The 14,503-nt window shown below is 40.0% G+C and overlaps 1 protein-coding gene across 4 annotated transcripts in view; it reads left to right on the top strand.

Annotated features, from left to right (window-relative positions):
• The window catches only part of ACSL3 (acyl-CoA synthetase long-chain family member 3), a 74,970-nt gene that overhangs the window by 40,636 nt on the left and 19,831 nt on the right, over nt 1–14,503 (top strand). For all 4 annotated transcript variants that reach the window (XM_021074568.1, XM_021074566.1, NM_001143698.1 and 1 more), the window contains 4 exon segments: nt 634–1,050; nt 8,753–8,930; nt 11,211–11,320; nt 12,360–12,498. In XM_021074568.1, coding sequence (XP_020930227.1) covers nt 673–1,050; nt 8,753–8,930; nt 11,211–11,320; nt 12,360–12,498 — 805 coding nt within the window. In that variant the 5' untranslated portion in view covers nt 634–672.

Genomic DNA, 14,503 nt, shown 5'->3' on the forward strand with positions numbered 1-14,503 from the left:
AACACATAGTAGATTCTCAGTACGTCTGACAAATGCATCGTGTAAAATGACCAAAGTTACTACCTTCTTGCTTCAAAATTTAACCTGCCTGAATTGAAAAATATCTAGAATTACAATGGAAAGAGAATTTGTCTTGTTTGCCAACTCTAATTGCTCACCGCTTGAAGTAAAGAATGGGTTTTCCTGGAAAAGAAAGCAGTGCTGATTTAGCAGTGGCTGTGAGAGCCATGAGGGAGGAGAACGTGGCCTGTGTGCAAAGTGTTTGCCGTCCCCAATGGAATGGGACCCTGAAGGACAGGAAATGGGTGCGCGGTTGGTCTCCATCTGATGTAGGTCTTCTAGCTGCTTCCTCCTCACCGCTGGGAAGTATTTTTTGATACTGGGTGTTAGATTGGAAAAGCCACCTGTTTACAGAATGATGTGGAAACTTTTTGTGGAAATCCCATTGTTAATCAGGAGGGCACAAATGAGTGTCCTACAAATACAGGAGTGGCCAGGACATTGCTGGCGGCCAGTATACTAGCTGCTGCTTATTGGGAAACAATTGTCTGCCTATCTAATATAAAGACCTTTTCTTTTAAAGTTATTTAAGAATGGTTTTTGACTAATAAACTTTCTTTCTCTTCCTTCTAGATTCTTACAGAAATCTGTTAATTCTACTTTTTGAGCACTATGAATAACCACGTATCTTCAAAACCATCTACAATGAAGCTAAAACACACCATCAATCCCATTCTTTTGTATTTCATACATTTTATAATATCACTTTATACTATTTTAACATACATTCCATATTATTTTTTATCTGAGTCAAGGCAAGAAAAATCAAACCGCATTAAAGCAAAGCCTGTAAATTCAAAACCTGAGTCTGCATACAGATCTGTTAACAGCTTGGATGGTTTGGCTTCAGTATTATACCCTGGATGTGATACGCTAGATAAAGTTTTTATGCATGCAAAAAACAAATTCAAGGACAAGAGTCTTTTGGGAACACGTGAAGTTTTAAATGAGGAAGATGAAGTGCAGCCAAATGGAAAAATTTTTAAAAAGGTAACGTGATCTTTCATTGCCTTTGAGTTCCCTCTGAATAAAATGTATGCTTAGAAATGGTGGCAAAGGGCAAGCATGACCTGCTTCTTCTGGAATTTGCTGATGTAGGAGGAGAAACCGTAGAAGGAGACTAGGCTCTGCACTAACCTCTTTCTGTGACTCCAGCATGGATTTGTTCCAGATTTTACAGAGATACTGAGATCATCCTCTAGTGTGGGCTACTTCTGTACCTGACTGTGTTCCAGGACTTGGAATAGAATGTTTGGGCTCTTTGGCATTTGCAGCTATATTCCCTGGTAGATCTAGAAGCACACGTGTATGCTTGAGATTGCTGTGGGTTCTGGGGTGTGGCTTGCTTTTTCTGATTGTAATTTAGGTTCTGTTGGATGCTTACTATCTTGGTACTTTGGTTATGGCATATGCATGGTTTTTAAAGAACTTGTAAAAATAAATATATAAAAACTTGCCATTGTTGATTTGAAACAGAGGATAAGACATCCTTAGAGGAGGGGTAGCATAGTGGTTAAGAGCCTGGACTCTAGAAGCAGGCTATGGGTTTGAATCTTCGCTTTGCCACTTCCTAGCTGTGTGACTTTGGAAAAGCTACTTAACAAATTTGCCTCAGTTTCTTTATCTGTAACATGGAGGTAATGATCATTGCTGACACTTATTAGCATTCCTTATGAACCAGGCTGTTTTAAGAGCTTTACCTATTTCACCTTGTTTAAGATTTACAGTAGACCAGCCGGTTAGTGTTATTAGGACACCCCCCCCCACCCCAAGACGGTAACACGAGTGAGGCGCAGATAGAACATCTGACTTGCCCAAGGGCATTATAGCTGGCAGGTAGTGAAGCTGGGACTAGAACTCAGGGTTAAACTAATCCCAACTTGGAGTTGTTGAGAGGATTAATAGTGAGAGAGTATGTATGTGTATATTCTACACAAGTGTGTGTAGAATAATTTGTGGCATCTAGTATAGACGCTTTAGCTTTTATTATCTTGGGCGTTTAGTGGGCAGAGTCATATGAGTGAATATAAAGAGTTACATCATGGAGTCACGTAGCACTGTGAAGGATAAGTATAGAAATGGCATGAAAATGCTGTTCATGACCTTGGGTACATGCCTTTCTTATAAACTGTTCTTGAAGCTCTGCTTGGTGAAAATTGAAGATAAAGATTTTTTAGAGGTAGGTAGATCATCTGTGGTTAATTGATAATTTGGTTAGGTTTTAGGTTTAAACGTGTTCAGGCAAAGTTGTTTTTTCTTATCCTTTTTTTCCCCGACTACATCCTGACCCCAGTTGCCTTTTTCCTGTCAGTCATGAGGGAACTCTCACATCTTGGAGGAGAGTCCGGATAATTACAGCTATGGAGTGAAATGCTCAGATTCCTTTCTGTTACTGCAGGGCGAATGTGTGCGTGTGTGGTGGGGCGGTGAGTGTGAGGTTGTTTTAAATTAATGGTCTATAATTTAGCCACTTGCCATACAAATTCCAGTCACCATCTTCTAAACATAAAGCATATGGCAAGCAAGTTAATGTCAGTAACTCAGAAATTAAGAACATTATTTTAACTCTTGACAACAGAATCTGTATGTGTTCCTGACCTTCAACTAGAGGGATGCTTTAATCTTGTTTTACCGGTTCAGACATGAATAGTGCCCCCTTACATTACAGTCTGAAGATGATTTGAGTAAATTTTGTGGTCACTCTACTTGTAAGATGTGTTTCCTATTTCTTTTGCTGACTTAGTTTTGCCTCACTTACGTTATTTTTTTTTTTTTTTTTTGTCTTTTGCCCCTTCTAGGGCTGCTTCCCGTGGCATATGGAGGTTCCCAGGCTAGGGGTCTAATCGGAGCTGTAGATGGGCCTACACCAGAGCCACAGCAACGCGGGATCTGAGCCACATCTGCGACCTCTACACCACAGCTCACCGCAACGCCGGATCTTTAACCCACTGAGCAAGGTCAGGGATCGAACCTGCAACCTCATGGTTCCTAGTTGGATTCGTTAACTACTGCACCACGACGGGAATGCCAAATGATTTTTTTTTTTTTTCCTGTATTAACTTAAGATCTAGCTGGGGTTAGTTAATAGTGCATCCCGAGAAATGGAAGCCATGTAGTTAAGCATGTTTTTACTGTTCTTTAGCCTATAGGTGATAATTTGAAAAATGCTGTCATAATGCTGTCTGATTCTTGTCACATTTAGTTGCTACTTTTTATGGTAGCACCCTTGATTCTGTCTTTGAGAGATTGGGTAGTTAATAAAAGGTGCTGAAAACACTACATTTTTTGGTGCTAAAGTTTTCCACTGTTCTACCTTTTTTTCTATCCTCCTCATATCTAAACTACATATTCATTTTTGTCTTTTGACAATCCCTACTGCTATTTGAATTCAAAGATTGGGTTCTCTTACTATTAATGTAAGTATATGTAGCAGAAATCCTATTTTAGCAGGAAGCTTAATTTTTCCCACATGTATTACATGCATTTTATGGAGCTAGCTGTCTTTCAGTCATTGAGTACTCATAGCAACAGTCTAGTTCCCAAGTATCTAAAAAGGAGGAAATTAGGGTGAATATGCAGTTTCTTCTTAATTCAGGTATCAGTATAATTAGGACAACATAAAATCCTATAGCTAACATAATTGTTCCTTAAATGTGACCTGATAACACAGTGGACAAATGGAAAGTCTGTTGTGTGTCCGTGTTGTGTGTGTGTGTGTGTGTGTGTGTGTGTGTGTGTAAGTCTATGTGGCTCTTTCCTCCCTGTCCTGACTAAGGTGCCCTTTTATTCAGTATTTATTCGATAGAAAAGTATTTGAGCACCAATGGGAAAGTTAGAAGCTGAGAAAAAGTTCAGTTACAGTCTTTTCTGTCTGTGCTACATCACCCCAGATACCATTGACATTTGCCATCAAATTCGCATTTGTGATCCATTGAACTTTTTTCAGAAGTCTGTATTATCTCTGGTCTAGAAAACACATTATATTTTTCTTGTTTGAAATTAGATTCATAGGGAAAGTAAAACTTTTAGGTTTTGTGTATCATAAATGAAGCACATATTTTCTGTTAGCCTTACTTAAGAAGAAAGGGTACCATACCACTGGTTACCTAAGACTTCGGTTTCACTTGGCCTCCACTGCAACTGTACAGCGCTCTGCAGACTTGGGGTGGAGGGGTCAGGGGGCACCGCCACTGCGTGTCAAAACAAGCTAGGCTTCCCCCCTCCTCTTGGTTTCTTACTTACATGCATTGTTACTGCAGCAGTAGCAGCACCTGCTATGGAAAATAGTGTTAAGGGGACCTTTTATGACCTGCACTTGGTTGTCAGAGGGGAGTTGCTTAGGCGGTGTGGCCTTAGCCCAGAGTACTGTCTGTGAGTGGGACACAGACATATTTTTGATGGAGTGTATCCTGTAATAGTTTCCATATTTGAAGATAATCTTATATTGGAAAACTAATGATTAGCAACATCTAAAAGTTTTCTCTCTGTTTTGGGGGACTGAGCTTTGGGGATTAACCCTGGAATGTGTCTGGTATGGTTCAAACAAAGATACTCAGACCTTTTTTTCAAATCAGTGGACTCTGAAGCTTTGTTTCCATATTATCCTAAGAATCTTGTTTTATGCACCCAAGGGAAGATAAGTGGCAGAAAAGAGAGTAATGATGATTCTGCTGTAATTTTATGTCCACATGACCGCATGACCATCGGCTTCACCAAGATGGGTCCCTCTAGGGGCACAAGTAGAAAAACAGATGGCAAAGAAGCAGAGGCTGCTCTGTTCTTGAGGCTTGACAAGCTTTTCCAAGACTATTGTGCCATCATTTTAAGTTTCATATGGTTTATAAAACTAAGAAGCATATAGGACATGTGTCAGTAGCTCCTGAATCCAGCCTTCTCAGTAGCAAATGCTTGTACTGTCTTTTGAAATGAAGAACAATGAAATGATTGGTTTCTAGAACATCTTTAGAATAAATGTACCTGAAATAGAATAAAGTTGCAAATAATAAAAGTAATTTTGTGAAACAGAAAACATAGACCAGCTCAAAGATTTAGTGATGTAATTACCAGAGATAGCTTATGTTTTTTTCTTAGGTATTTTACACACATTAGCGAGAAGAAAATAGAATTATGCAATCGTAGTGCTTAAAGATTTCATATGACATTCTCTCTAAATTGATTGAGAGTAGAAATACTTATTTCTCTCCTCAGAAGTTGACTTAACTTCCTTTTCCTCTTATTACCCACTTTTGTGGTGTTTCTTTCTAGATTTATGTTTTTATCCTATCTGCATGTGTGATGACATTCATTTTTTGGCACATTAGGACATTTACAAGATTAATTGGCCAATCTTTTTGGCCAGAATTTGTGGTGTGGTTATTATATTAATGCTCTCCCCAGCCAGAACTCTTGGTTTTTCTTTCCACACTTGTTCCTCTCCCTGTCATTCCCCTGTTAGTTAAGGGCACCATTGTGTACCAGTGGCTCAAGTCAAAAAAATAAGGAGTCTGATTCCCTTTTATTTTATGGCCTTTTTTATGACCTATGCTGCAGCTGCAGCAACACCAGATAATTTTAACCCATTGCACCAGTTTTTTTGGTTTGTTTTTTTGTTTTTAATAAACAGGCCTTCTGCTTCCACTCTTTGTACTATAATTCACTTAAACACAGCAGTTGAAAGGATCTTTTACAACTGTTAATCAGGCCACCTTACCTGCCCAGTAACAGCCTATCTTCTTTCCATAGTTGCAATTAAAACATTGTGATTTAGTACTTAGATTCTGCAAAGAGTCTACCTAGGCTCATATTCTAATCCATCACTTAATAGCTGTGGGATTTTGAGTAAGTTACACTTAGTTGCACTATGCCTCGGTATTCTCATCTGTAAAATAGGGATAATAGTCACTATCAGTTATCGTGAGAATTACTTGCAGTGTACCTAGTACACAGTAAACAGTAGTAAATCGTCAGTGTCATTCCTTTTCCTGATTCTTCAGACAGCCGAACTTATTTATGTCTTGTGAGTCACTGGTAATATTTAAGGGGTGGTAGCAAAGGGTGTATGTGATTAAAAATGGTCTTCAGAACAAAAGAAGCCATGGGGGTTAACGATCAGGTGGATATGAACTTTTTTGTTGCTTTTTTAGGGCTGCACCCTAGGCATATGGAAGTTCCTGAGCTTGGGGTCGAATCTGAGCTGCAGCTAAGATGGGAACTGCAGATGTAGACTTTTTAAACAAAGCAGTCTTTTTAAAAATGAGGCTGCTCCGGGAGTTCCTCTCATTGCTCAGAGGAAACGAATCTGATTACCATCCATGAGGATGAAGGTTGAATCCCTGGCTTCGCTCAGTGGGTTAAGGATCTGGCATTGCTGTGAGCTGTGGTATAGGTCGCAGACACAGCTTGGATTTGGCATTGCTGTGGCTGTGGCTACAGTTCTGTTTTGACCCCTAGCCTGGGAACCTCCATAGGCCTTGGGTGTGGCCCTAAAAAGACCAAAAAAAGAGGCTGCTGGGAAGTTCTCTTGTGGTGCAGTGGGTTAAAAATTCAGGGCTACCGCTGCTGCAGCACAGGTTATAGCTGTGTCACAGGTTCAGTCCCTGGCCTGGGAACTTCTGCATGGCACAGGCCCCAAAAATGAGGCTGCTGGAGGAGGGGTTGAAAACTCCAGGCTCAGAGTGAATTGAGATTGTTTTGTTAATCGGTCCATTCCACACATTTAGCAAATAATTGCTGAGTGCCTACTCTGTGCTAGGTACTGAGCTAGGCACTAGGAGACAGTATTGAATAAAACACACAGATTAGATTACCCCTCTCTGGATCTTGTATTTGTATGGGAGGAAGAGAGACGATAAATAGTAAATTGACAGATTTAATAACCATTGTGAAGAAATAAAGCTGATTGGAGATGAGGGATAGCCACTCTGGGTAAGTGATGGCTTAAGTGGAGGCTTGAAGGACATGGAGGAGCCAGCTTTGCGAAAATTTGGTTAACGAACGCGCTCTGCAGTGGGACAGGGTTGTGCAGCGGGAGGGTGATATTTGGGTAGAGAGAAGATTTCAAATAGCCATTTCAGTGGGTGAGAACATGAATGTATATACCAGAGAAGCTTAGTAGGATTGCTGGCTGGTGAGATCTGTGGTCCTGGATTTAATAAGGTCGGTGTTCTTCAGCAGCGTTCAACAGTATAGGCAGAGAATAAATGCATGTGTTAAATCTGAGAGTGGGCTGACCATAGGGACAAAGTTAGGATTAGAAACCTTTTCTCGCACAAACCATATATAATTGTGCAGTAGATAGGGGTCCCTTAAATGTAATCTTTATGGGAAAGATCACTGCTAGAAAATCGAGTGTTTTTTAAAGAAGTAACTGAGATTCAGATTTTGATGACACTTGAATTAAGCTCATGGCCTGAGTTCTGTGCCACATGGTGGCACCATCATATGGTTTGGCATATTTGGATTACATATCTATAGCTTTTTCAGAACTCTGAAAGTTATAAAACCTATTATTTAGATTCTAGAATCTAGGAGGTAGCTCATGCTTATCTTTGGAGAGTAAAATTCTTAATAATTGTAATCCAGCTCCTGGCCAAATTCTCACCTGTCTTCTCACCCCCAGAGAGCTCCTTTTGAAGTCATTGGAGCTCCCCGTGCTGAGCATTTCATGGGGGTGCAGAGCCAGGTGGGAATTTGGGATGACAAGTTAATTATTTTTAAATTCAGTTTGCTTTATCCATCAAAACAAGAATTTATTTCTCTGGTCCAGTTTGGAATAGGACACTAGAGGGCAGTATTTACCTGCTTTTCCATTTTTATCTCCATCCAACCTCTTGTTTCTAGAAATCACGTAAATGTTATATGCATTTTAGAAAATGGATATAGTTAGATGGTTTTAAGGTTTGTGAGGCATATGTTAATGATGCAGCCATGTTTGAGAACAGCGTATATATTTTTGCAGTGAGAGCAGCTTCTTATCTATATATAATTGGGGATTTGGGGTCTGATTTAAGTTGGCAAAAATTCAAAGAGGCACTTTTGGTAAGAACAAATGAAATGCTGAAAGCCATGCCGTGCCAGTGAGCGCTGAACAGAGGGACTTTGGTGAATAGTATAGCTAGTCCTCACCTCATTGTATAAATAGAGACTTGTTTACTTTGCTTATCTGATTTAGATGCAGCAATTCAAATTGAACAACTAGTTCTGTTAGCTTGGGCCTGGCAGGTTTCTGTTTGTGAGTCATTTAGTAGCTGATACTGAAATACAGGAACTCTTAAGTAGAGGGAAAGTAAAATTGTGGTATCACTTTTACCTGACACTAAGCTAAATTGTAAACTAACATCTAAATTGTTTAAGTAAATGAATCTGTGAATGAGTTATTAACATACATGCCTTTGGCCAGAAAGTTGGCTTTTAAGATCCCATCAAACCCTGAGTATTTTTTAAAAGACTCCCCCCATTACAGTTAAAGATTCAGCAAAAGATTTGAGTTGTTACAGAAGATATCACAAAATAACTAATTTTCAAAATAGACTTTTTACTTGAAACTCACTTTCTAGCTTTTTGTTATAACCAAATAGTTTACATACATAGCTTTCTGGTTGGTCAAAATTTGAAACACATCCTGGCTTCTTTCTAGAAATTAATATTTTCGTTGTATTAAAAGCTATTTGTATGTTTTTTTTTATTTTATCAGGTTATTCTTGGGAACTATAATTGGCTGTCCTATGAAGAAGTCTTTGTTAGAGCTTCTAATTTTGGAAATGGCTTACAGATGTTGGGTCAGAAGCCGAAGACCAACATTGCTATCTTCTGTGAGACCAGAGCAGAATGGATGATCGCTGCACAGGCCTGCTTCATGTATAATTTTCAGCGTATGTGGGCTTTCTCTTCTTTAAAGTGTGGACTTAAATGTTGTGGGAAAGGAGTTCCCGTCGTGGCTCAGTGGTTAACGAATCCGACTAGGAACCATGAGGTTGCGGGTTTGATCCCTGCCCTTGCTCAGTGGGTTAATGATCCGGCGTTGCCGTGAGCTGTGGTGTAGGTCGCAGACGCGGCTCGGATCCAGCGTTGCTGTGGCTCTGGCGTAGGCTGGTGTCAACAGCTCCGATTAGACCTGAGAACCTCCATATGTCGCAGGAGCGGCCCAACAAATGGCAAAAGACAAAAAAAAAAAAAAAAATGTTGTGGGAGAGATGATACTAACTCTTTTTTTTTTTTTTTTTGGTCTCTTTGCCTTTTCTTGAGCCGCTTCTGCAGCATATGGAGGTTCCCAGGCTAAGGGTCTAATGAGAGCTATAGACGCTGGCCTACACCAGAGCCACAGCAACCTGGGATCTGAGCCATGTCTGCGACCCCACGCCACAGCTCACAGCAATGCCAGATCCTTAACCCACTGAGCAAGGCCAGGGATCGAACCCGCAGCCTCATGGTTCTTAGTCGGATTTGTTAACCACTGCGCCACGACGGGAACTCTAACTTCTTATCATAAATATTTACTCCCAAGAGATTAGAATTCTGTTACAGCTTTTCACTTTATCCAATCAGTGGGTAACCCTTTGTTATAACTTAGAATTATTGTCTGTTTTGGAAAAGGAACCAGTTATAGAACAAATGAGACTGTAGTAAGGAGACTTGAACCTATTTATAGGGGACTTTCAGGGTCTAGGAAACTAGATCTACACAATGGGTCGTTTGCTCTGCTTCCACCTCTCAGAATTCCCTCTTGAAGTTAGTGTCATTTTCTTATGTCACTTCCTTTTTTTCTTTTCGGCTTTTTAGGGCCACACTCAGGGCATATGGAAGGTCCCAGGCTAGGGACTGAATTGGAGCTACAACTGCCGGCCTAGGCCACAGCAACACAGGATCTGAGCCACATCTGCAACCCACACCAGAGCTCAGCTCACCGTAACTCACTGAGTGAGGCCAGATATTGAACCCGCATCCTCATGGATCCTAGTCTGGTTCATTAACCACTGAGCGATGAAGGGAACTTCCTGTTATGTCACTTCTGTCAGTAATGGCTGAGCTAAAACACTTCCAGTACTCAAACCTAGCTGCTGTGTCAAAAGATAGAGAATTTTTATTATTTGAATAGAGGTCATGATGCCTCAGTCTGTGTGGTAGTCTTGAAAGATTAGTCCAGAGGTCTTGATGCCAAATATGGTGTTAAATATTATCTTTCAGGTGAAACAGAAAACCGTACTTTTACCAGATTTCTGGCTGGAAGTGTCTCCACTGTTTGTTTTTTTACCCTTTTGTTTTCACAGGTTTGGGTTTACAGTATGTTTTAAGAAGCTTTAATTATCTCTTAAAGGCACTTTTCTTTCCTGAGTTAGGCAGAAAGCAAATAAACATCCTCCTTTTATTATTATTTAATTGTAAGATTTCTAAGAATGTTTTTCTTTAGATTTTTCTATTTTAGAATAAGCAATACTACCACCTGTTCATGCTATTATCTTAACGTATAAGATCTTAAATACAATATTCAATGTGTTATCTTATGGGTGTATTTTTCATATTTTAGTATCAAGTAATTAACAACTAAGACTTTGACATTTTAGATATCAGATATAATTCAACGTGATGGTCTCAGAGTAGCCTCTGTAGATGAAACAAAATAAGACAAACATTTAAAAATTTTAAAATACTGGAGTTCCCGTCGTGGTGCAGTGGTTAACGAATCCGACTAGGAACCATGAGGTTGCGGGTTCGATCCCTGCCCTTGCTCAGTGGGTTAACGATCCGGCGTTGCCGTGAGCTGTGGTGTAGGTTGCAGACGCGGCTCGGATCCCGAGTTGCTGTGGCTCTGGCATAGGCTGGCAGCTACAGCTCCGATTAGACCCCTAGCCTGGGAACCTCCATATGCCGTGGGAGCGGCCCAAGAAATAGCAAAAAGACAAAAAAAAAAAAAAAAAAAAAAAAAAATTTTAAAATACTGAAATTTGGGGAGGGATTACAGAAAGATGAGTAGGTCATAATGTTGATTATGTTTTAGAAAAACAGCATAGTTAGATCGCAAACTATGGATATAACAATTTACGGTGTAGTATACTCCATTAGGATTCATGTCTGTGATCAGAGGCTTTATTTAATTGCATTTAGTGCTTCCATGAAATGTTCAAATATTTGACATGTCCTTCTTTTCCCTGTAGTTGTTACGTTATATGCTACTCTAGGAGGTCCAGCAATTGTTCATGGATTAAATGAAACAGAGGTGACCAACATCATTACTAGTAAAGAACTCTTACAAACAAAGTTGAAGGTGAGGACTCGTTTTCTAATAACTGCTCCATACTTTAGAATTTTCAGTGTCAGGAGCTCATTACTGATACTTAGTTCTTTTAAGAGCTTTAAAATCCTTACTATCTTTGTTACTTTTGGGAATATCATATTTTATTCTCCTTTAGAAAAGTAAAAGTGGGTTTCATATATATTTATAAGTAGTACAGCTACAAATTCATTGTTGTTATGTCCATATCTAAGGTGAAGGGATTTCTGCTTTTCCTTACTATATGTTCTCTATTTTCTAGCCTATTTTTAATACATTTGAAATTATAAGGGTTTTAAACTAGTGGTTCATTTATTTCTGAAGCATTGAGTCATTATAAGTTTCAGACTTTTTAAAGGGAAGAAAAGGACTTTAAGAAACATTAGGAGAAAGAGGTTTCTTTAGTCAGCTCCCTATGAAAATGATAATATCTGATCTGATTTTTTTTTTTTCCCCTGCATCCATGGCATATGGAAGTTCCTGGGCTACTGTTCCTGGGCCAGCATTTGAAAGGTGCCGCAGTGACCTGAGCAGCTGCAATGACAACACCAGATCTTCAACGCACTGTGCCACAAGGGAATTCTTCCTTTTTTTTGTTTTAAATACAAATTAATAAGAGAATTCCCTTCCTGAATTTCCTTCCTGTCCACCCTCCCCCGCATCTTTCTTTGCCTCTTCCAAGCATGAGGAACATTTGGCTACTCTGTAGTTCAGGGTTTGTTTACATGCCCACTTTGTAAGGAACTAACTTTCCTGATTAGGATTTTTACCAAAGGACAGGGCTATGCACAGTAAATCTAATGTTAAAGTAAAGCTGTAACTTACATTTCAGGCCAGCAGCTCTCTATCTGAAAAAAGGAATATTCATTCCAGTATATCCCACCCTTGCTTTTTTTTTTTTTTTTTTTTTTTTTTTTGTAGGCAAGAAATTACTTTAATAATTTGCTGAATACTTTTGTTGTGTCCTGGACTGTTTGCCAAGCTGTTTCGTGAGGATTGATGATGAGTGTAATGAATGCTTGTGTCTTTTCAGGATATAGTCTCTCTAGTGCCGCGCCTGCGGCACATCATCACAGTGGATGGTAAGCCACCGGCCTGGTCGGAGTTCCCCAAGGGTGTCATCGTGCACACCATGGCTGCGGTGCAGGCTCTGGGAGCCAAGGCAAGCGTGGGTACGTGGTGGTTTCCCACTTCCTTGTGTACATTCTGCAGTGACCATGTTCTCCAGAAGTGCTCCAAATATTTGATTCTAAAGTTAGATCGAGCGACAAACCAGTTAGTTCTCTAGGCCATCGCTTAGGGAAGAAAGGTCACCCTAGGTATGCTTTCCTCTGCCCTTTAAAGAAAGGCTTAAGGAAAAATACGAACATTAATTTATTACTATTCTAAAAGTAGTATGTATTTGAAATTAATTTAAAATACTTTTTACATTATATGTTTTTCCCACTTCCTTTTTTCTGATTATTTTGGATTATTATTATTATTTTTGTCTTTTTGCCATTTCTTGGGCCGCTCCCGCGGCATATGGAGTTTCCCAGGCTAGGGGTCTAATCGGAGCTATAGCTGCCGGCCTACGCCAGAGCCACAGCAATGCGGGATCCGAGCCACGTCTGCGACCTACACCACAGCTCACGGCAACGCCGGATCCTTAACCCACTGAGCAAGGACAGGGATTGAACCCACAACCTCATGGTTCCTAGTCGGATTTGTTAACCACTGTGCCACGATGGGAACTCCTGTTTTGGATTATTTAGTCTTACATATAATGCCATTAAACTTGTCCTGTGTGAATTATCTATAAGTATTAACAGCTGGAGTGGCTAAGCCTGGATCTTTCCTTTTATTTTCTGCTCCCTCTGCCATGTCCAGAGGGGACATCTTTCTGTCCTCCAAATTGCACACCCAGGTGTGGTGACTCTGGAAATTTCCACTGTCAATGAAGTGTCAGAAAATGTTAGAAAAAGTAGTGATGTTTAGGATGTCACAAAAGCTGTTAGGATGTTGGGACTGTACTTCCTGTATTTTATTATAGGTAAAAATATAGTGATGAATTAAATATAAGCATTCACTCTGTTTGAAAATGGGGTATTGCCTAGGTTAATTTTGGGCATATTGAATTTAAGGGCTAATAGGACATTCAAATGTAGGTATATAGTAGGGAATGGCACATGGAAGTCTAGTACGCTGGAGTTAAGTTTGGAGTTAAAGAAATTTTGAAGCTAGAAACAGACTTTTTTTCCCTTTTTTTTTTTTTTTGGATGCCCAGTGGCATATGGAGTTCCTAGACCAGATCCAAGTCACAGTTGCAACCTATGCTGTAGCTGCAGCAAAGCTGGATCCTTTAACCAACTGTGCCAGGCCAGAGGTTGAATCTGTGTCCTGGTGCTGCAGAGATGCTGCTGATCCTGTTGTACCATATTGGGAACTCCTAGTAAAAGATTTTAATTAAAACTGGGGGTATAGGTGGGATCAACCCCAGAGAAAAGTGCCTCTAGAGGATACTGAGAATTGGTCCAAGAGGAAGGAAGAAACATGCCTTGTGTGGTTCATGAAAGTTGAGGGAAGGGAGCCTCTCAGTGAGGCAGGAGTTTTTAGTAGGACCAGATGCACTGGAGAAACCTGATGACACAGGGATTTGCAAAAGCACCATTGGACTTCTTAGCAAATGTCACTTTAGAGACAAGTAAGAAGTGGCAATGGAGAATGGTGCCATGGGGTAAAGGAGTGAACAGCGAATTAAGAAGCAACAGTTTGAATAATAACAATTGTCAAGATATATATCTTGGCAGGGAAGAGAGAAAGGGTTAACTTGGAAACATAATTAAAATGTTTTCCCCTATTTATTTAAGAAGTCCATGTTTAGGGTAATTACAAGATTAATTCAGATCAACAGTGCCATCCATGGCCCACATCTCTCTCTCTAGGATAGGATGTTGGCTGCTGTTCTTAGGCTTGTTTAAGTGGGGACATTGTCTTCTAGTCCAGGATTCTGAATGTAGCTGAGCTAATTTCACCACTGGGAAGCAGAGAACATTTTTAAGCAACATCTAGGTACCCTAGTCTAGCCACCCTTATTTCTTAGTTGAGTTGCTGAAAGAGCCTTTTGCCTCTCTACCTCTTTTCTTAAGTTAGGTCGTCACACAACAGCCATATGGTCCTTGTCACAGGTAATGACAA

Source organism: Sus scrofa, chromosome 15 (assembly GCF_000003025.6).
Source record: "Sus scrofa isolate TJ Tabasco breed Duroc chromosome 15, Sscrofa11.1, whole genome shotgun sequence".
Lineage (NCBI taxonomy): Eukaryota > Metazoa > Chordata > Mammalia > Artiodactyla > Suidae > Sus > Sus scrofa.